Source organism: Manacus candei, unplaced genomic scaffold (genome assembly GCF_025592945.1).
Source record: "Manacus candei isolate 608988 ecotype Guabito, Panama unplaced genomic scaffold, ASM2559294v1 h1tg000050l, whole genome shotgun sequence".
NCBI lineage: Eukaryota > Metazoa > Chordata > Aves > Passeriformes > Pipridae > Manacus > Manacus candei.
The window spans coordinates 19,760,354-19,781,333 of record NW_026138098.1 but is presented as its reverse complement, the minus strand read 5'-3'; the positions used below and the strand labels follow the sequence as shown (position 1 = coordinate 19,781,333).

At 41.7% G+C, this 20,980-nt stretch overlaps 3 protein-coding genes across 4 annotated transcripts in view; 1 reads left to right on the top strand and 2 right to left on the bottom strand.

Moving 5' to 3' along the window:
* The window catches only part of BLOC1S2 (biogenesis of lysosomal organelles complex 1 subunit 2), a 43,451-nt gene extending 24,514 nt beyond the window's left edge, over positions 1-18,937 (top strand). For both annotated transcript variants that reach the window (XM_051800186.1, XM_051800183.1), the window contains one exon: positions 18,255-18,937. In XM_051800186.1, coding sequence (XP_051656146.1) covers positions 18,255-18,493 — 239 coding nt within the window. In that variant the 3' untranslated portion in view covers positions 18,494-18,937. The remainder of the gene's footprint in view (positions 1-18,254) is intronic.
* On the bottom strand, positions 2,197-9,552 carry LOC127476790 (cytochrome P450 2H1-like). Its single transcript, XM_051800156.1, has 9 exons — positions 9,326-9,552; positions 7,759-7,921; positions 6,739-6,888; positions 5,757-5,917; positions 5,183-5,359; positions 4,614-4,755; positions 4,140-4,327; positions 3,520-3,661; positions 2,197-3,028 (listed from the first exon to the last, which is right to left on the bottom strand). The coding sequence occupies exons 1-9, from the start codon at positions 9,503-9,505 to the stop codon at positions 2,847-2,849; spliced, it is 1,485 nt and encodes a 494-aa protein (XP_051656116.1). The 5' UTR covers positions 9,506-9,552; the 3' UTR covers positions 2,197-2,846.
* The window catches only part of LOC127476788 (cytochrome P450 2H1-like), a 28,284-nt gene continuing 9,500 nt past the window's right edge, over positions 2,197-20,980 (bottom strand). Inside the window, exon 10 of the transcript XR_007906723.1 lies at positions 2,197-2,245. The gene's annotated coding sequence lies outside the window, so the exon portion shown is untranslated. The remainder of the gene's footprint in view (positions 2,246-20,980) is intronic.

Below are 20,980 nucleotides of genomic sequence, written 5' to 3'. Positions count from 1 at the left end.
TGTATATCCCACAGCACACAAGCATTGGGAATTACAGTTACAACTCATGTCAGAAAACATCCCTGGTGTATTTGTGTGCCAAACAGAAGATCTGTTTAGAAAGGTGAGTCCCGGAACCAAAGTTCCTCAGTGTTAATCAGTAATCCAATAGAGAGCTTCATCCTCAGGATAAAGCAGTGCTAGTGAACCTCAGAATGTTCTATGTTGTACAAAACTACTTTCAACTTTTAGGTTGAAAGTTTCAACCTTTTAACAGTCATGTATAGTGTAGGGTTAGTCATGCTACTGTGTAGGGTTATCAAGAGAGCACTGACATCCCAAGTGGTCAAAAATACATCTGAAATGGCAGCTGGGAGAATCCCTAACTTGACAGCTGTGGATAAAACCACTGTTTTCACAACTTTCCCTTTTAAATGAAGTTTCTGTATGGGAATTCACAAATGTCTCAACATCCTTCCCTTCAGCCTATAAGAGCTGTGTAACATATATGTGCACACGAGGCTTGGTATGTGCTCTGCCCGTGTTTTTTTCCTCTTCAACAAGAAATTGAAAGGTATTTGAGTTTACACCTGGCTACTCCAAACTGCTTGTTTTTACCTTTGATCACCCCATCTCCCTTGACCCACATCTGTCCTTTATGTCCAGATATCCAATTAATCTCTCTATGTCACGTTAATTTATAATAGTAGCTTGAGCAAGTGCTATTGCCCTGTTATGGGGACAATGTTGAAGTACTTTTGTTTGCTTCATGGATTTCTTCACTGAGTTCTTCACTTAGGGACACTTTTGTATGTTTCAGAATTTGCCATTTCTTTTCTTCATTAGTACTTGCCCAGCTGACTGTTGCTTCTGTAGCTGCTTCCCAGCTTCTTAGAAGCATCTTAGAAGCTTGAGCTCACAGGGGTGCTTATGTTGTGTGAGAGGTATTTGGGCACTGATAGCAACAATGTGCAGAATGGATTCATCAAGTTTGAAAGTCTTCTTCACATGGCCAAGTGCCAGGACATTGTGTCGGGTTTGCCACAGAAAATTCGTATGGTCCTGCCTGATTCTGCACATGAGCAAGTAATGCACTGTCTGTGCTGTCCCTGCAGAAGAAAAAGCCAAGGCTGCACTGTGCACTAGCAGGCAGGGAGAGGGAGCAGTATGGCTTCATGGGACATGTAGAACTTTCCAGCAGTGGCTAATTGTTTTAGTTAACCCAGAGCTAATGTAAGCAGTTTTTGGTTACCATTGCACTGCTTTTTATACCACAAGTGACACAAAGTGAGGCTTCCAGGACACGGCTTTAGCCCTCCTCAAATCTCAACACCCATTTCGCATCCTGGTGGAGTCTCTGGGTGCTAAAACTGTTTCCTTGCTGATCTGCATTGGCTGCCTCCTCTTTTCAGCATGGAGGAAGATGTCTGAAAGAAGGAAGCTGCTTCCTCATTTGCTTTGGCTATTTTAGTCATGGCACAGCTGAAGAGGAATTACAGAGTGCTTTCTTCTTTTTATCAGATGAGACAACTTATTTCTATGATTCTATGACATTTGTGACTTTTGCCTTTGGAATGTTATGCCACCAAGTCATGGTATATCTAGCTTATTAATACTTTCAAAGAAAACAAGTTTAGCCTGTTAATAAGCAGTTAATACCATTGTGGTAATGTTACAGTTGCTGTCTTTTCCCACACAGCACAGATTCAGCTCTCTGTCTTCACTGTAATCACTGTATATTATACTTTGCAGGGAATGTGATCAAGACAGGAAATGCCAATCCTAGATCTGTACAGGTATGATTGGCAATTCATGTAAACACTGTTTATATTTTTTTGCCTGATTGTAACATTGCTGTAGTGATCTTTACGTACTTCATAAAATAATGGGAAGATGCAAGCTGGCGTTTATCTAGGAAATGGCACTGGGGGCATCCTGGTATTATTTAATTTGTCTTTTTTTTTTTTTTCCACAGTGGACAGCTCTGTAACTACAGCTGGGGTTCTGATAAGTCCTCTATTATCCCACATTGGGAATGGAAGTTTCTAGGTCATTAGCCAGCTCATTCTTCAAGCCATAGGGCATTTCATATACATGAGTGAAATGAAACAGTCAGATTTCAACAGTGTACAAGACTTGAAAAACATTTGGAAATACAAGCTTTGGGGATGCAGGTTTTTCACTGAAAGATGGTCTGGGATCTCAGAAAAAGAACAATTCGGTGAACCACTTTCTATTTTGCAATGTAAGTTGTAGTTTCACAAACCTTCATTACAATCACACAGAAGATAACCCATCTGCCCAGTCATTGATAAACTCCATTCCCACCACAGTAGACAATAACTACTGGGACAAGAATATGTTAGATGACCATCATCTAACAGAAAAAACCTCACTGTTTTACACTTACCTTTACAAATAGGTTACAAACAAATTGAAAGTACAGAGGAGAGAGGTACCTCAAGCAGATTCTGTGGAAAGCCTGGAGTATAAGCATCTGTTCTGCTGTGCTGAGGTGGTCAAGGGATAGGGACAGCAGCAGCAGGGCTCTCAGACAGCTACTCCACTCACCCAGTATGTCAGGAGCCAGACAGGAACCAGAGCTGGGCGAGGCAGGTGCAGAGGAGAACCTGTATGATTTTGCACAGGGAGCTGTGTTCTTCCCCGTGCCATTGCCTACTCTGTCTCTGTTTAGAGCTGGCTGTGGTGATTATAACAGCACCATACCATTTTCTTTTCTAAGTGCTTTTGTCTCCATAAAGCATCTAGAAAATTATCTGAGTGTTTCAGTCTCAACAGATTGGGAAATGACTGTTGTTTAATCAGAGCATTCACAAGTTTGGGAGTTGGCAACAGTTTTCTCTTGGCTAACGTGGAACAAAAGAGAGCTGATAGGGTCGGGGCGTCCTTGCCAGACTCGTGATTACTGGAGTAATGTCAATGTTCTTGGGATCCACAATAGGCTTCAAAGTAAAGTTCTGCAGGATAGATGTTAAGAATATGAATATCTCCATCCGGGCCAGACCTTCTCCTGCACAGACACGTTTTCCTGCAAGAAAAGAAAATAATAAAAATTGAGATGACGCAGTATTTTGCTTGCTAACTGGTTTTAACCACTGTTCCTTGACAGTTCAGACATCTCAGAAGGCACAGGCAGCACTGCAGCATTTTGGGGAAGCAAATGAATTAAACTGGGAACTAAGGGTCTAGAACACAAAGAGTGCTCAGTGGGCAAAGGTGGTTTGAAAGCTCTGGTTTCTCTTGTTCTGCTGCAGTTTGATGGTTCATCTGGAGAGAGAGAAGTTGCATGGCTGAGTCCCACTTTATACACCTCTTCTTGGAGAAGGCATTGAAGGAACTTTTGAGGTTGGTAAACAAGGAAGTCAACTGAAACTCTAGTGCAGGGGTTACAGCTGCCCAGAAGTGAGTGGCAGACGTCACCAGACATCACTGTACAGATCATGGCAATGGAGCCACTGAAACTTTCAAAGAGATTCTAGGAGAGGATAGTCTAGGATCTGAAATAGGAAGAGGTCTTACCTGTAGAAAATGGCATAAAGTAGTCACTCTTTTTAAAGGTACCATTTGCATTCAGGAAATGTCCTGGGTCAAATTTTTCGGGATTTGGAAATTCCTTGCTATCATGTAGGACAGCAGTCAGCATAGGGAATACCATAGTGCCCTGAATTGACAAAAAAGAAAGGTACACTGGAGATTTGCTAAAGCAAAGAGGGATTAAGAAGTTCCCAGAGCTAAATAGAAGGATAGTCAAAGTTTAACCAGTTTAAAATAAGCATTTAAGGAGTGAAAATATAGGACATTGGTATGGCAAAGATGGGTTTTTTAAATGAATTTTAGTGGTGAGTCTGTTTAGAGTATTTCAAATTGCTCCCAAATGGAATACACCTTCCATTTATGTAAAAAATAGAAAGCTCTACTGCCTTCTTCTCATAGGGAATGAAAAATCTTTTCTTTTTATTTTTTTTTCTTTTCTAATTCAAGGGATTGGACTCAATAACTACCAGATTCCCCTTCCAAACAAAACTATTCCAATTCAATATCACATTTCAGCGCTTTTAAAAATTAAATAAAATACAAAGAATAGAACACATAATTGTTTTCAGGAGATTATGACCTTTCTCAGACACAATGCAACAGACCTTGGGGATAAAATAGTCTCTGAACTTGGTGTCTCTGGTCACAGCATGTGGGACATTAAGTGGAATGAAATCAATGTATCTCTGGATTTCATGGATCACAGCCTCTGTGTAGGGCATCTGGCTCCGATCTGCCATGCGGGGGCTTCGGTCCCGGCCAATCACGGAATCAATCTCCTTTTGCATTTTCTCTGTTAGGAAATAAGGAAATGCTCAGTGGACAAGTAGCCCATCTGTTTGTCTAAGTCTCTGCCTGTATTTACAACACAACTTACTTTTAGTAAATTGGGAATATATTCATATACTTAGTACTAACATCTCCTTGTGAATAGGACTAAGATAATACACATTTCCACACTGCAAAGACATGTTTCTTAGTCAGGGGACCATTGCCACATGTAGTAATGACAGCAATTGTCCAAACTGATCCCGTAACCTACTAAAACTTTTTACATCATTTATTTCCTTTTCTATTACCTGCTATCTCTGGGTGTTTTTGGAGAATCAGAATTGCAAATCTCAGTGTGATGCTGGTGGTCCCAGTTCCTGCAAGGAACAAGTCGAGCGTGGTTCTGGTCAAGGACTCAACAGTGAATTTTGAGTCGAGATTTCCTTTCTCCTGCAAGAAGATTTGGCAGAAGGTTTTGAATGACAAAATCAAGAAGCTTGTTTAAAAAGAAAAGTCATACACCCATGATGTGTGTTTATAAACATATCTAATGTCCTTTCAAAAGTACAGCACTCTCCAGAGCACCAGCACTTATGTACTTTTACTGAATAATATTATGAACCTTTTTTAATATGGGAGTAGCATTGAATTACATTAACCAGATTGGTCTTCAACTTTCTTAACTTTGGCTGGTGCTGTTAATTCCGTGTTTAAAAATCCTTGATAAGAAAATGGAGAGGATAGAATGAAGTTGATGTGGCAAGAAGAGCAAGCTCCCCTCTGTATTTGCAAAAACCCAATGCCCCATCACAAGTGAAAAGATGTGATTCAAGCAGTGATTTTCTTATAATCCAACAAATCTATACTCTTACAATACCCGTTCCATTTTGTTAAGAAAAGCATCAACAAAATCTCGAGGACAAGTGGGATCCAAGGTTTTCTGGTGCTCCATTATGATTTCTGTTGTAAATTGATCGATTTCTTCAACATTTTTTATCAGTTGTTTATGCGGTCCAGGTATTGACTCCATAACAGTTGGTAAGAAATTATATAGCTGTAAAAATAAAATGATAAAAAAGCACATTCTGATTAATGCACATACAATAATATTTCCCCCTAATCGTAACTATGAAAATGGGGCAATTAAACTGTTTTGGAATGGTAGGTCTTTATTACTCAGGATTTGAATGCTATTTACTTTATGGTTTTAGTACATTCAAAGATAGACTGCACTTCAGCAACTTTTGCAATTATATCCTTTGGACATACAATCACAATTCCATAAGATAAGAAAAAACAGCAGGATCTGGTTATTTAACTGTCTTTTTCACTTTCAATTTTTTTTGTTCCAAATTTAGGAAAATCCCCTCTAATTAAAAATTAATAATATGAATAAATCTTCATTAATAAAATATTATAATAATAAATGTATTAAATGTAACCATGCACACCTTTGCTTGTAGAGAGGCCTGAAGCCTGCTGTTTTCATCTATCAAATCGATTAAAGTTAGAAATTTCTTGTCCTCGTAGTCAAACCGATCCCCAAAGACAATGGAGCAGATGATGTTGGAAACAGCATGAACTAGGAAGTTGCCAGGGTCTAAAGGTCGCTCTGCCACAACAAACAAAAGTGTTATCTTGCTTTCAGTATTTCAGGGATCATCTCCCCCTCTAACACTACAGGGTAGTTTCACGTCCTCTTGAGATCCAGAGTTTTGCAGTCCTTTGAAAGAATGGTGAAGGGCTTGTCCAATTTATTCTTCTCTTCTTGAAGTGAACTGATTTCACTTCAACTAGAATGGTTTAAGTATCTCTTTTGCCCTGTTCTCAGCAGAACACTTGTCTGAGTGCCTACTACCAGAAAACACATTTATAGGTGGAAACCAAGGGGGTTACCTTATACCCTGCCCTCAGAAGCAGCCCCTGGTCCCACTGGACAGCCCCACCAATGTGGGAGGTGTGTCTATCTAGCGTTCAGATGGACTGGACCCAACCCCAAATATCTGTAAATGAGTTCTCTGGTCACCCACTTCTTCAAGAACTGTTTACATGGAGCTGCAGGAGACAAGGGGAGGAAGTGGATGTTGCTTGCATGCTGGCAGTGTCCAGCCCTGTCTCCATGGCTGAATTCCATCAAACCCTTGGCTTTGTGGCAAAGCTGTTCATTTTGCCCCTTCCTGTCTTGTCGCTCAAGCAGAACAGGTAAAATGATACTTTCCAACCCTGTCTCCTACGTTTATCCTCCCCACTGTCACCAAGCCTTTGACTGACCGACTGTCAGGAGTGACAACTTTGCCTGTTGAAGCAGGGAGCAGAAACAGCAACCATGTGCCCAGTACTTGGGTCATGGATTTTGTGAAGCAGCCCTGTACACCTCATTGTCTCATTGCAAAGATGCATGGTGTCTCAGCAGGCACAAAGTCCTTATCCTACCATGTGTGTTCTTGAGCCTCTCCACCAGAAAATGAGCTTCCTCCTGGATTCGCTCCTCGATGCCCTTTTTCCCCATCCCAAAATCCCGCAAGGTGGTGAGTGCAAATCGTCGGAGCTGCTTCCAGGTCTCGCCATTGCTAGTCACAATGCCTGACACAGGGAGGAAAAATAGACCTTCATGAGGAAACAGATGTTTTTTCCCTAAATGGGAGCTACACAGTAAGTACTCAACCTGGAAAGACAGCTCTCTGTGGAGTTACACTGCTATTGCTATATACCCAGAAATGTCTGTCCAATTATGGAAGTGGTGAATTTGATCCATCTGTCACAGCACTTTGAGTAAAACTGACTTTATTCCCAGAAGAAAAAAAACTATATTAGGATGTAAGTAAGTAGGTAACACTGGTACTGAATAGGCAACAAGCACATGGCCTTTGCACTGACATAACTATTAAATGTTCTGCTATGTCTCTTCCCAGAGCATATACTTATTGACAGGATCATTGGAACTGTGCTATATATTCCATGCTATTGCATGGAATATGTTCTGTTTACCCAGAGAAATGCCATACTGGGGACTGACCTGGAGAATAATCTCATGGCCTAATCCTGAGTGTGGCCCTTACCGGGTCAGCCTATATTATCTTATCTTTGTTGTGCTGTGGACTTTCCTTTTGCTGGTTCCTTAGCTGTGTATATATTTAGAGTATTTTCAGAAATGGGAGAACGAATGTAAGACCTTAGAGGTACATTTAATGAACAATATTTTAGCCAGAATGTGAGGCATGCTGAAAATAGAAAGGCAGTCAATGAAGCTGTCCTGGGACCTTAAACAGTTTTCCAGGGGACCGGTTTACTCAAGGGTCCAAGCATGAGTTGGGCTTTTGATCTTTGATTACTGATTTGTTTCTACGAAAGTAGTAAATGAAATCCACCACTGCCTCCTGCACTGCTCTCTCAGCTGTGTTCCTGCAGCACTAAAAGCATGTGTTTTTTATGCTAACATTACAAAGTACATACCTGTGCCTTTGAAGAGTTTTTCAGCCAGTGGTAGAATGCCTCTTCCACTGAAGTCATCTCCTTGATCAACCAGAGCTTCTTTCATGACGTCATAACCATACAATACCACAACCTTTTTTGGGCCTAAATGTATTGTGAAGACAGGACCATACTTCTCACTGAGCTGTAGGAAAGAGGAACACAAAGAACAACAAGTCTGAATGTTAATCATGTGAAAAGGATTTTGTAGCAAAAGGGTCTGAGCGGTGATCTGTCATTGTCCCAGCATCGCTGAGACATGACACTGATTAACAGCAGTGCAGAGCTCTTTCAACTATGAACTACAGACAAGGGAAGGGGGAATTATACAAGAAATAGGTGATAAGAATGGAAGCAGTAAGGTATCAAATCTAAATCTGAGAAAAGAAAATAGCCATTCATAGGGCTGGCAAAACATTCTGGGAGGCCTTTCTGCAGGGCATAGTGGATAAGAGTTTACATGAGCTCAAAACCAAATTATATACGCATATGGAAGCAAATGCCTAAAGGGTTTCTGAGCACAAACAGTAAAGCTGTTTCTCAAATCTTCTAGGCCACAGAACCGTGAAAATTGAGTGAGTGTATCAGCAGACAGTCACAGCATCCTTGCACTAATCATGTACTCCTTTCCTGGCATCTGCTCTTGGCTACAGTTGGAGATTCTCGGGCTATGTGTTCCAACCTGGAATGCTTCTTATGGTCACTTTATAAGACCAAACTAGATGAAATCCTGTGGTTTTTTCATGGTGGGAAGCTGAATCACTTAGTGCTCTGAAACACAGCAGAATGCCTGAGGGTGCTCATGATTCTCAACATTCACAAGCACAAGGGCAAAAATGAGCTCATCTGAGTATGTGTGCATCTGACAATACACACAGTGACGTCAGCCACCACCACCATTTTGCTCTGAAGAACCCAGGGACACCAGCCCTTTCCATATATCTGTCACCATACCCTCATGATCCCCTAAGGAACAGGCAATTTGGATGAACATTCCTTCCAGACCTTGCAACACAGAGGGGGTTTTTTGCCAGAGGAGTGACATCAGCCAGGGGAGAGAATGGACAGCACAATCCACCTCCAAACTTTTTTGCTTCAACTTCTTAACTTGCTAGTTCCACTCCCAGGTGATCCTACATATCTGCTGGGGTGCAGAGGCAGCAAAATGGAGCAGGGTTCTCCCCAAAAGGGGGCCAAGCCATCTTTCCATCACGGTGAGGAGCTGGGCACAGGAGGATTATAATGCATATTGCAATAGCATCAGGGCCTTGATTGCAAGTCCAGTGCCAATTGCAGTAATGTTGTGAGGTCAGTGTGGGACTCCTCATTAGTATGATCATTGCAAATACATAAACTGACTTGAAATATATAGAATTAGATATATAGATTTCAGAAGCATGTCTATCTGGGAAATCTTTTGTTTCTATTTGAGTCTAACCTTTGGTCAGTGCAAATTAAGCTGAGACTGGATTTAGCTGAGACTGCAGGGACTGGGCTTTATTTTATATACAATGAAGATAACATAGAAAAGAACAAAACAGTCCCTTACCTTCTTCAAGCTTTCAGCCATGTTCTGTGGGTTCAGCTGGAGCAGGTTTCCAACACTAGGAAGTGAGAAGGGACCAGGAGGCTCCTTCCCTTTTTGTGATGTGCTTCTCCATGTGGCCAAGAAAAGAAGGCATGAGATACAGACAAGCAAGAAAATAGTAGTCGTTCCCAGGAGCTCCATGGTGGGCTGAGGCAGAGAAGTCAAGTGTCAGAAGAGCCTGATGTTGGACCTGTAAATCCATGCTTATTTATATGCTGTGATACCAAAGCACGTGGTTGAAATTAGCCAATAGTGCCTTCCTATTCCTGCAAAGATATGAGATTACTTATTAATCTGCTCCAGATAAGAATGAATGTTTTTAAAGTTATGTGAGTTATATATAAATCCTAAAGCAATGGTAATTCAGACTCAGTGAAGCCCCAGTAAGGAAACTAATAAACAAGAGAAGAAGACACGTGTAGAGAGCAGAAAATGCTAACATCTGCAGCTTAAGAAAGGGAGTGGAAACATTAGTGGAATTAAAAAAAAAACTTAGTTTCATCACTTTGGGAAGTTTTCGTGTAATAAGAAAGAGACATGACATTACTCTTAAAGCCACCCTGAATTAGAATCAGTGCAAAAGGAGGTTGTTTATCTCTGTTTATCTATGAAACTGGTTTCAGCATTATCCAGCAGTGGATAATAAAAAGAAAAATGGATAATGGCAAGAAAAATGAAGTGGGTCAAAGGGAGTTGCTCTGTACCAAAATCTCCCTGGAGAGTTCTGTTTGAAACAGCTTCCTTCCCTCCCCTCCTGCCCCGTCCCCCCTCACCACCTGCCCTCTGTTGTTGAGGAACTTTGTGTTTTACAGCCCCATATCTCTAGCAAGGGAGCAAAGTCCCCCTGTCTGTGCTCCCTGGGTAGGTCTTGTCCCACAGAAGAGCCCTCCCCCATCACCCCATAAACTCTGCTCACACTGACCCCCTCTCCTGTTCTTTGCTTCACATACCCAGGCCTCTGTAAAGCACCTGGTAATGAGTGAGCATTAAATGGGCATCAGTGTCCTCTGGCAGGGCCTGTTTCTCTTCACACACTGGAGAGGGAGCTTATCCAGATTTTCAGACAACTAATGTCACATTAGGGGGATTCCACCCAAACAACCACATCAGGGACCATTTCAGTCAGTGAAACAGGCTCTGCCACCTGCCAACACTCAGCCCATCCCATTCTTTCTTCTGGGATACACAGCCAAAATGATACTGACCCCTTAGATGCTGTGATGGTGGAGGGATGTGTTAAAATAGCTATAATCTTATATTATATTCTATATATATATTCTTACATAAGCACCTAGACCTCTTATTTATCTGCCAGGTAATGGTAATGGACTGGGAAAGTAATTTTCTTTCTTGCATGAACTCATTGACTCAGGACTTAAATCCACATCGGTTCAATCAGTTTTTGAGTGCTCATGTGCACAGAAATAACCAGACATACTGTAAACACCAGACTTTGTTTTCTATGGAGTTGTCCAAATGGGGTTTATAGGATGGGTAGATTTTATCTTTAGCTTAATTAGCTTATTAATAGCAGATTCTGCAGCAGCAAAGAAAGAAACATGTCCCACCTAAATTTAGATATGAAAAAGGTATACAAATCAGCTTGTCTGCCCTGTTAGTGAGGAAATACTGATAATTCCAGGGAATGGGTCATCTGACTTTTCTTATGAGCTTATTGTAGGGTGAAATGAGTCAGTCACTGAAGAAGTTTGTTTCCCCTGACTGCAGAGGGAGGCTCATGAAAACATATACAGAGTTACATGTCCGACTGCTAGGGATCTGTTTTGAGGCAAATGACTCTAATTTCCTGTGCATTTCTCCTGGTCCTAATGATGTTTTATATCACCAACAAATTCTGCAAATTCTAGTACAACAGGCACTGCTCTGAATACTGCACACCAGGGTATTTAAAACCAGAAGTTGGCAGATGAATGAAATCGAAAGGAGCCTTCTGTGCTTTGGAAGGATGATTATATTGTTGAGAACAGTCAGTTTTACTGTCATCAAGTTAAAACTGAAGTTGTTTGCATTTTCTTTTCCTTTACTTTTGTAGATAAAGTGCCTTGCACTCCTTTATTAGCAGCCTTGAGGGTGACAAACTGCTGCAAAGCCCAATGCACCAGAAAAGCAGAGTTTTGCTCGCAGCATCATCCCACATCCAGACATGGCTTTTTTATTCTTTATCTAAGTACTCATGTAATCCCTGAAGGGTTTCAAAATGCTGCTCGGAGGGTTCCAGGAGTTTAACTGGAAAGAGATTTAACTGCCAAAGGCCTTAGGTCACCTCTGATGACAGAAAGACAGGAAATATTCAAGAGTGAAAGGCTATTTCAGTGTGAAAGGATTATCTGGGTATGCAAGACCCAGTCTGATACAGTTCACATTCACAAGAAGCACCTGAAAATACTCTGCTTTCTTCCCAGTAGAGTAGGAAAGCAAATGCTGGGGCCTCTGGTCTTCACAGAATCACAGACTATACTGAGTTGGATGGGAACCACAAGGACCATGAAGTCCAACTCCTGGCCCTACACAGGACCATTAAATCCAACCCCTGGCCCTGCACAGGACCATCCCCAAGAGTCACACCATGTGTCTGAGAGTATCATCCAAACACTTCTTGAACTCTGTCAGGTTTGGTTCTGTGACCTCTGCCCTGGGGAGCCTGTTGCAGTGCCCAACCACCCTCTGGGTGAAGAACCTTGTTTTAATATCCAGCCTAAACCTCCCCTGACACAACTTCAGGCCATCCAACAGCAGCAACAGCAACAATGATGATGATGATGATGAAGAAAAGGAAATTAAAAAAATCAAAATAAAACTCAAGAAAGACAAGGGATGGAAATTAAAAACTCACTACTAACCAACTGATGCCCAGCCACCACTGAGCAGTGGCCCCCAGCATATTTCCCCCTAGTTTATATGCTCAGCATGTTGCTCTATGGTATGAAATATCGCTCTGATCAGTTGGGATCAGCCTTCCCAGTTGTGTCTCCTTGTGTTCTTGTGCAACCCCAGCTTGTTTGCTGGCAGGGTGGTAGGAGAAGTAGAAAAGGTCTTGAGGCTCTGCAAGCACTGCTCAACAATCATTAAAACATGCCAGAATTATCAACACTGTTTCCAGCACAAATCCAAAACATGGCCCCATACCAGCTATTACCAAGAAGATTAACTCCGCCCATCCAAAACCAGGACTGCAGGTTGGCAGAGTAGCCAAAGGAAATTATCTTCTCTGTTCTGCTGTGAATAGCAACAGCTACTAAACTTACCACTTCTAGATAGGACTTTCCTTAGTGCCACGTAGAAAATAAAAATATCAACCTCTGCCTTATTTCTGGAAGCAATTTGACAAAGGATCTGCTGTGATCAGTGATAACTTCAGCATTCAAAATTTGTGTAACACCCATATTTGTAAAATGCTACACGTAGTTCTAGAGATAAGATGCAAAGCACATTGGTAGTTTTCAGATCACAGAAATGACATTTGACTGGGTAGATCAAGAAACTTGGTTAAATATTTGTGTATGAACTCACTAGACCCAAAACATAACTCAGCTGAAAAAGGATGAAATCAGTGAAGTTCATCAGTCATTCACAATACCTGGCAAACTCTATTTAGCCATCAGAAGGGCAAGGAGATGAAGCTGATAACAGCCTTCCCTTGACCTGTACTATGACTCCACCAATAGTTAATCACTATATTGCTACTATACCCCATCATCTTTCAATAAAGCCAAGGTGCTTAGTTCTAATCTACAGTCAGCATTAAGAAAGAATAGGCACTTCCCTAAACCAGTCAAAAAAAGTCAGGAAATGGGAAAAGTGAGGTGCTGTACATGGTAAAGAGAGGCACAGAATGAAGGCTGTGAGTTTCAAAGAGGGTATCTGAGGTCAGCAGAGTTCCTGAGGCTGCTGCTCTCAGCTGTCTGCACGAGCAGTGGAGCTCCTCCTGAGCCAGCTGCAGAACCACCATGGTGCACAGCAGGTCATCCAGAAGGTCCATGCCCTCGGAGATAAAGCAGCAAAGGGGCAACATTATCAGCTGGCCCCATCTGTAACACCATCATCAAAGGGCAGAGGGCCCACTGTGTCTTTCCAAAGGCTGAGCAGGGAATCTGCAGCACAAACAGGGCCTGAACACAGACCTGCTCAAACTCGGGCTAGGGCCCTTAACTAGAGGCATTCTGAAACTTTAAAAAGTTACTTATCATCATCACAAAAGGTCATGGAAACATGTAACTTGCTGGTAGCCTTTATATTCTGATAATAGTGTATATCATAATAAAAATGATAGCATGAAAATTCACCAAATGACAATTTAAAATTCAAGAAGAATTCAGCAAACATCAAGTAACAAAACCTTTGCTAACACTTCATGATATTCAGTAACTACAGTGATAAGGAAAACAGATGATAAATCATGCATTTAAAATACAAAAAAAAAAAAAAAAAGCAACTGATGCTGATGCCAAGTGATATAATGTAGGTCTTCAATGTGCCTTTCAGTCCTGCCAGAGACAGAGGGAGGTGGCAGAGTGGCTTGAGAAGTGAAAGGAGGAAATCCAAGAAACAGTACAGCCCTAAGAAGTGATCACACCACAGTGTCACAGCCAGTGCTGGACCCTTCTAGCAGGAGGATGATGGTGGAAGAGGAATCTTCACCTTGGTGACACCATCTCCCTGTTGATTGTGTAGATAGTCAGGCTACAGCAAGTTCCTCAGTATCATGTGAGAAAACCCCACTGCAATACTCCCCAGGTAGAACACAGAGAACACACCACTGGCTAATCTTCTCATCTTCCAGACCAGTTTCCACTCATGGATTTACATCATTTCCTACTGTTTGGGAGGTTGGTTTTGAATGAAGAAAATTCTAGAAACTAGCAACATTTTAACTTCAAGTTTACAGGTAATGGTATCTGTCAGTCAGGCTTTCCTCCTAAACATGCCAAATTACAGCAAGTGCAGTAAAAGTGTAATTCATGTTTCCCTACTCTAAATGGTAAGCAAAGAAATGCAGAGAAACTTGAGAAAGAAGAGCTGTGTCAGAAGATGGAAGAAAGTGAGAGAAACATTTACTTCAAGTCAAAGAGAAAGGCAGAGAGCCCAGGACAGGGTGGAGGGCACTGCCTGGGAAGGACCTTTCTCTGTAGAAGTCAGTGCCAAACTGAGTAGGTAGTGTATGTAGTGGGGCTGGAGGGTCCTAGGACAGAGACAGGTGAGACAGAGAGGACCAATGCTTGCTGTGGCCAAAGACCCCAGGTCATTCCCTGTGTGAGGGTTTACATCAGCTACATGGTGAGTGAGGGAAAAGGAGAATTTGCAGGGCCAAGGGAGAGTTTCTAGGATGTCTTTTCTACTTGTCATGATGGAAATCAGCCATGAAATGCTCTGGCAGTGAATAGTGAACTGTCACACCAGTCATGGCCTGCATCCCACAAGGAACAAGAACTGAAAGAGGAGAACATCAACTATGATTTATTTTCCCCACTGAAGAGGTATGAAATATATGATATTTCAATGAAAATATTGACAATAAAAAATTAAATAACTGGGTATGTACCTCTGCCTTTTTTCTCTGTGACTGTCAAATAAAGTTACTAATTGCAGTGAATCTCCCAGTAGTGCTAAGGCAAAAGATGAAGAGTGATCCACATGTGGTACTGTACAATACCTTCTGTTCGTATTCAACAGCTCAGATGGCACAGCTGCTGGAAGCAAAAGAGCCATTGCACAGCTGATCTGATATTTCACAAGGACTTGGCAAGAAGGATATTTGATTTATCAGTGCAAATGGATTGGTTAAATATTTCTTAATGAACTCAGTTAATCCAGGCTATCAGTTGAAAGCTTTCCAACCTCAGACTTTGTAACTAGGTTTTGTGGAAAAGGAGGACTGAACTTCCATGACCTCTTTCAGTATTCCACAACCTCTTTCACTGCACCTTTCATGTAAGGTTCATTGGCTCTTTAGACTAAGAGCTATTAAGAAAGGATTATTGTTTATTATTTGATCCAGCTGTACCTTATAGAGAGTATTGAGATCATACGAGGGCCAAGGCCTGCCTAAAAATTTTTCAGCCTTAATGAAGGAAAAATTGAGAAAGAAAAAAAAAAGGAACTTGGCCACCCTCTTTTTACATGGTATAGGGTTTTTCCTAAGTGCAAATCCAAAGACACAAGTCACCATAACTATTGTTTTGAGAGCTGGATTACAGAGATCTCTACTTCCATGACCAGGCCACTCCCAGCCACGATCAGACAGTCTTTAGCATAGATGGAGCCTTGGTCTGACCCAGGCCTTGGGGCTGGCTCATTTTACACTTCTTCCGCACGTATTTCCAGCTGTATGTTGCTATACAATTTAGGATGTGCTTAATTCACTGAATGGCACTTTGCCTCAAACTCATAAACCACCTCTCCCCATTTGTCTCATTTGGAGAAACCAAGATCACTTCCTTCTAACAGCTGGACCTGGGGGTAATGCCAGAGTCCAACACGTTGCCCACAGCTGGTGGAAGATCAGGGTCTAACTCCAAAACCATATTGTAAATATGGCTGAAGGAATCCTCCTCTCTCCACTGCTGTTCAGCCCCATGAAATGCACAACAGGCAGAGTAGCCAACAGCCACAACCACAGAGCACTTCATGCAAACAGTTACAGCTACATGGTGATTTCCCTACTCAGGGAAGGACTTAGCAGCCTTTACCAGGCAGTAAAGATTTACAATGCTGGCAAAAGACAAGAAATATTTCTAAAAAATTAACAACATGATCTAGCAGCAGCAGAGGGCACCAGTGACAACAACATCTGACTTCTTCAGAGCCCAGAGTAACCCTGGCCAGGGTAGGGCCCTTTCACCCTGTAAGGTCCCTTGGAGGCTCCAGCAGTTCTCCAGGACTCTTCTTTGCATCTCTGCCAGCCTGCTTCACTTCTCTGGCTGATCAGCTTTGAACTCTGCTTCTGTTCCACTTATCTCTCATGTTACTTACCCCAATTCCTTACTTAGCCCAGCTCCTCCCTGTGTGATCCTTGCTGATGCCATGGCCATTCCTGCCCTCAAAGCTTGTGCTCTGAGCACCCTCAACACCTTTCCCTCTTTACTTCAGGTGCCCTGCCCCAGCTGGAGGAAGTCCCATCACAATGGGATTTCCCTGCCACACCCTGTGGTACCTTCCCAGAGATGTGCCTGCCCTGTGATTTCCCCTCCAAGGCTTTCAGCACTCCTTCCCATCCTCCACAATGACCCACACCTGGAATTTGAGAGGTCATGGCCACTATGACTCTCATTTCCTAAATCTATCGTAAGACACTCTAGAAAACTCTGATCTCATAATTTTGCTAGGAAGAGAGAGTTTCTTTTTCTCAGCCCTCCTGATGATCTTCCAGAGCACAGTGGACTGGCTAAACATAATCACAAAGCCACTTCCAAACTAAACCACCTTCCACCTGAAACAAGTTGGGTTTCAGGAATGCAAGAGAATAATGGTGGCAACCATGGAAGACCCACAGTATCAAAGGCATGCAATTCGTATCAGAATTCACATCACAGTTGTGTCAGGTATTTCTCTCTGGTTTTCTTTTCTGGCTCACACCCAAACCCTTCAAAGCCAAAACTCTCCTACAGCTGCATCACATCTGCCCTCTCTTATCTTCCCTCCAGGTCCAAATGCACAGCCATCCCCTGCCAGCACTCTGTGCATGGGAAGTCAGGCCACAGACGCTGCATGCTTGGTGACACAGAGATGTGAGAGCTGGCAAAGCTCTCACAAATCACTCCTGCTGCACTCACCAGCATGGTGGCCATGGGGAAGCAGTGCATGATTTCTTCTACTGTCAGTATGTTCTCATCTTTATGGAGAAAAAGACAGAATTTAAGTCTTACATGTTATGGCAATGAAGAGCCAAGCTCATCCTTCAATAACCTCAGGGAAACCAAACGGACTTTTCAGCTGAGTCTTTGCAATGGATAAAAGTTGCACTAACTGGTCCTATGAATTTAATTAGCTCTCCTATGAATTTAATTAGCTCTGTGAATGACTGAAGATTAAAAAGAATAAAAGAACAGTTTGCTGATTGAACTTTGAATTAAGAAGAAACAAGTGAAATTTCCCAGCTTTAAGTGCCCCAATACTTGGAAAATCAAAAATACTCATCCAAAATATATTGGCTTAAAAAGATTTGGTGTGAAAATACCATTTGTTACTTATACCAAACCTGGTTTTACATGCATTTTTTTTCAGTGAATTTATTCATAGTGAAAATGTTCCATCTTGAAAGACCTAGACACAGATGAAATTTGGCAGGTCAAATGATAACAAAAGCAAGAAACAAAACCATAAAGAAGTATCAGAGAAAAGCTGCAGATATATAACTTCTCCAAATGTATTTCTTTTCCCATTGTTCAAGGATTTTTCCTTATTCCAATATATTGATGCTTTAGAATAAACTGCTGTGCAAAATTAACTGGAGCAAAGTAAACTGCTCACCAGCTTAGTGCATTCCATAGGCTCGAATTCTGAAAGCACTCCACAGCACCACTAATTCACACAGACTTGAAGGATATATGGTACAGATGACCAGTCTGAATTTGTGCTATCAGTTTTGTAAGCATAAGTGTCTAACTTACAGAGTAAGACTAGAAATGTGAGGAATTAGTAAATTTTTCTCTCAAAAAAAAAAAAAACAAAAACAAGTGAATTCATCAGCTTAGTTGATTTTTGCAATTCACAAAAGGTCATTCTCATTTTGTAACGTGTTATACCTGGATTGCCATCCAAACTGTACTCTACATTTTTCTCTTGGTTTGAAATCTCTTGTCCTCTCGAAGAGTCTGCACATGATTCAAACCACATCAGCCTTTAATTAAAATAAACTGTGTTCTTTTTTAAGCCACCAGTGAGGACTACAAACTCTTGGAAAACATGAATAAGCTGACTAGCTTGAAGTACCTAGAAATGAAAGATATTGCTATAAACATCAGTAGAAATCTTAAGGATTTGAATCAAAAATGTAAGTACACCAAATATGGTAGGGGTATAACAAATGGTGCACTTGTTTGGGAAATGAAGCATCTTAAGAGTCAGAAGGTTCACATTCCATTAGGTGCTGAAGGAAAGAAAACTCACTGAAATAGATATGCTGCTATACAATGCTAATCTTGTGTTTTACATGTATATACATGTACAGACCATGCAGACTAGCTGTATTCAGGCTTAAGGCTGAATAATATTTTCCTCTTCTCAGGAGGTTCTGTTGCAAAGTTGTTTTGCAGTGACAAGTAGAAGCCTGTCCCTAACCCATGCTGATACTGGCTATGTGTGTGTTAGTCCTGTTTTTCACATGAAATAGTCTGTCTAAGAAAATTCCTCTGTAACCTATAAAAGACATTTTCCCTCAATAGCAGTAGGACCAAAACTTCACTTTTTCCTTCATTGTGCTCTGTGTTGAGAAGACACTTGGGCCTTTGGACTCATGAGAGGGGTATTGAAAACCCTTAATTTTGGTATCTCCCGTTATCTGTTTGACATAGGGAGACTAATTACTATAAATTTACAATAAAACAACTTCCTGCATTTGTTTCTCTGGAATCCTAAGTTCCTGTTGGAAAGATTATGTAAGCTGGTTTTGTGTTTTGTCAAAGGACAGATTTTTCCAGCTCCTGAAGATGGTAGAAGAGAACATGTTTTAAACTCTGCCTCAAGTATTGTTGCAATTGCATTCTTTGACTGCCTGGACCTCAGGTGAAATTGCAAGATACATTGCTCTATCACGTGCTCAGTTAACTTAGCAGATCCTTTCTCTACTTCAGCAGTGAATCGTGATCCTGGTAGTGTTTGAAGTGGCATGGCCAGCACAAAAAGTTGCATCTCTACCAGATTAACAATTTCCAAATTGCTAATTTGGCAGAGCCCTGCCTACTGAACAGGCATGCCTCCCACACCGAGGACTTTTTCCATACCTGTCGACCGTAAGTACTTCAAGCTGGCTTTTGAGTGAGTTGCACAAGAGAATAGTACAAGTGCTGATATGTAGGAAAGAAATACAGTCTGTTTAGAAGAATGTCTAGTGACATGCCAGTGTGGTACACATCCTCATTGTGTTGGGCAGTGTACAGCACTGCAGTTAGTCAGGACACACACTTTCCTGTGTCAGCAGGGAAAACTCAAGAGGCATCAGCTGCAAGGAAGTGGAAACCTTTGGGTGGAGTGTGTGTGTGTGTGTGTGTCTGTCTGTGTCTGTGTGTCTGTGTGTGTCTGTGTGTCTGTCTGTGTGTGTGTGTGTGTCTGTGTGTGTGTGTCTGTGTGTGTCTGTGTGTGTCTGTGTGTGTCTGTGTGTCAGTGTGTGTCTCTGTGTGTCTCTGTGTGTCTCTGTGTCTCTGTGTGTCTGTGTGTCTCTGTGTGTCTTTGTGTGTCTCTGTGTGTCTCTGTGTGTCTGTGTCTGTGTGTCTCTGTGTGTCTGTGTGTGTGTGTCTGTGTGTCTCTGTGTCTGTGTGTGTGTGTCTCTGTGTGTCTGTGTGTGTGTGTCTGTGTGTCTCTGTGTGTCTGTGTGTGTGTGTCTCAGTTGAGGGGGGCTGTATATCCCACAGCACACAAGCATTGGGAATTACAGTTACAACTCATGTCAGAAAACATCCCTGGTGTATTTGTGTGCCAAACAGAAGATCTGTTTAGAAAGGTGAGTCCCGGAACCAAAGTTCCTCAGTGTTAATCAGTAATCCAATAGAGAGCTTCATCCTCAGGATAAAGCAGTGCTAGTGAACCTCAGAATGTTCTATGTCCTACAAAACTACTTTCAACTTCTAGGTTGAAAGTTTCAACCTTTTAACAGTCATGTATAGTTTAACATGCTACTGTGTAGGGTTATCAAGAGAGCACTGACATCCCAAGTGGTCAAAAATACATCTGAAATGGCAGCTGGGAGAATCCCTAACTTGACAGCTGTGGATAAAACCATTGTTTTCACAACTTTCCCTTTTAAATGAAGCTTCTGTATGGGAATTCACAAATGTCTCAACATCCTTCCCTTCAGCCTATAAGAGCTGTGTAACATATATGTGCACATGAGGCTCTGGTATGCGCTCTGCCCGTGTCTTTTCCCTCTTCAACAAGAAATTTAAAGCTATTTGAGTTTACACCTGGCTACTCCAAACTGCTTGTTTTTACCTTTGATCACCCCATCTCCCTTGACCCACATCTGTCCTTTATGTCCAGACATCCAATTAATCTCTCTATGTCACGTTAATTTATAATAATAGCTCAGGCAAGTGCTATTGCCCTGTTATGGGGACAATGCTGAAGTACTTTTGTTTGCTTCATGGATTTCTTCACTGAGTTCTTCACTTAGGGACACTTTTGTATGTTTCAGAATTTGCCATTTCTTCTCTTCATTAGTACTTGCCCAGCTGACTGTTGCTTCTGTAGCTGCTTCCCAGCTTCTTAGAAGCATCTTAGAAGCTTGAGCTCACAGGGGTGCTTATGTTGTGTGAGAGGTATTTGGGAACTAATAGCAACAATGTGCAGAATGGATTCATCAAGTCAGAAAGTCTTCTTCACATGGCCAAGTGCCAGGACATTGTGTCAGGTTTGCCACAGAAAATTCGTATGGTCCTGCCTGGT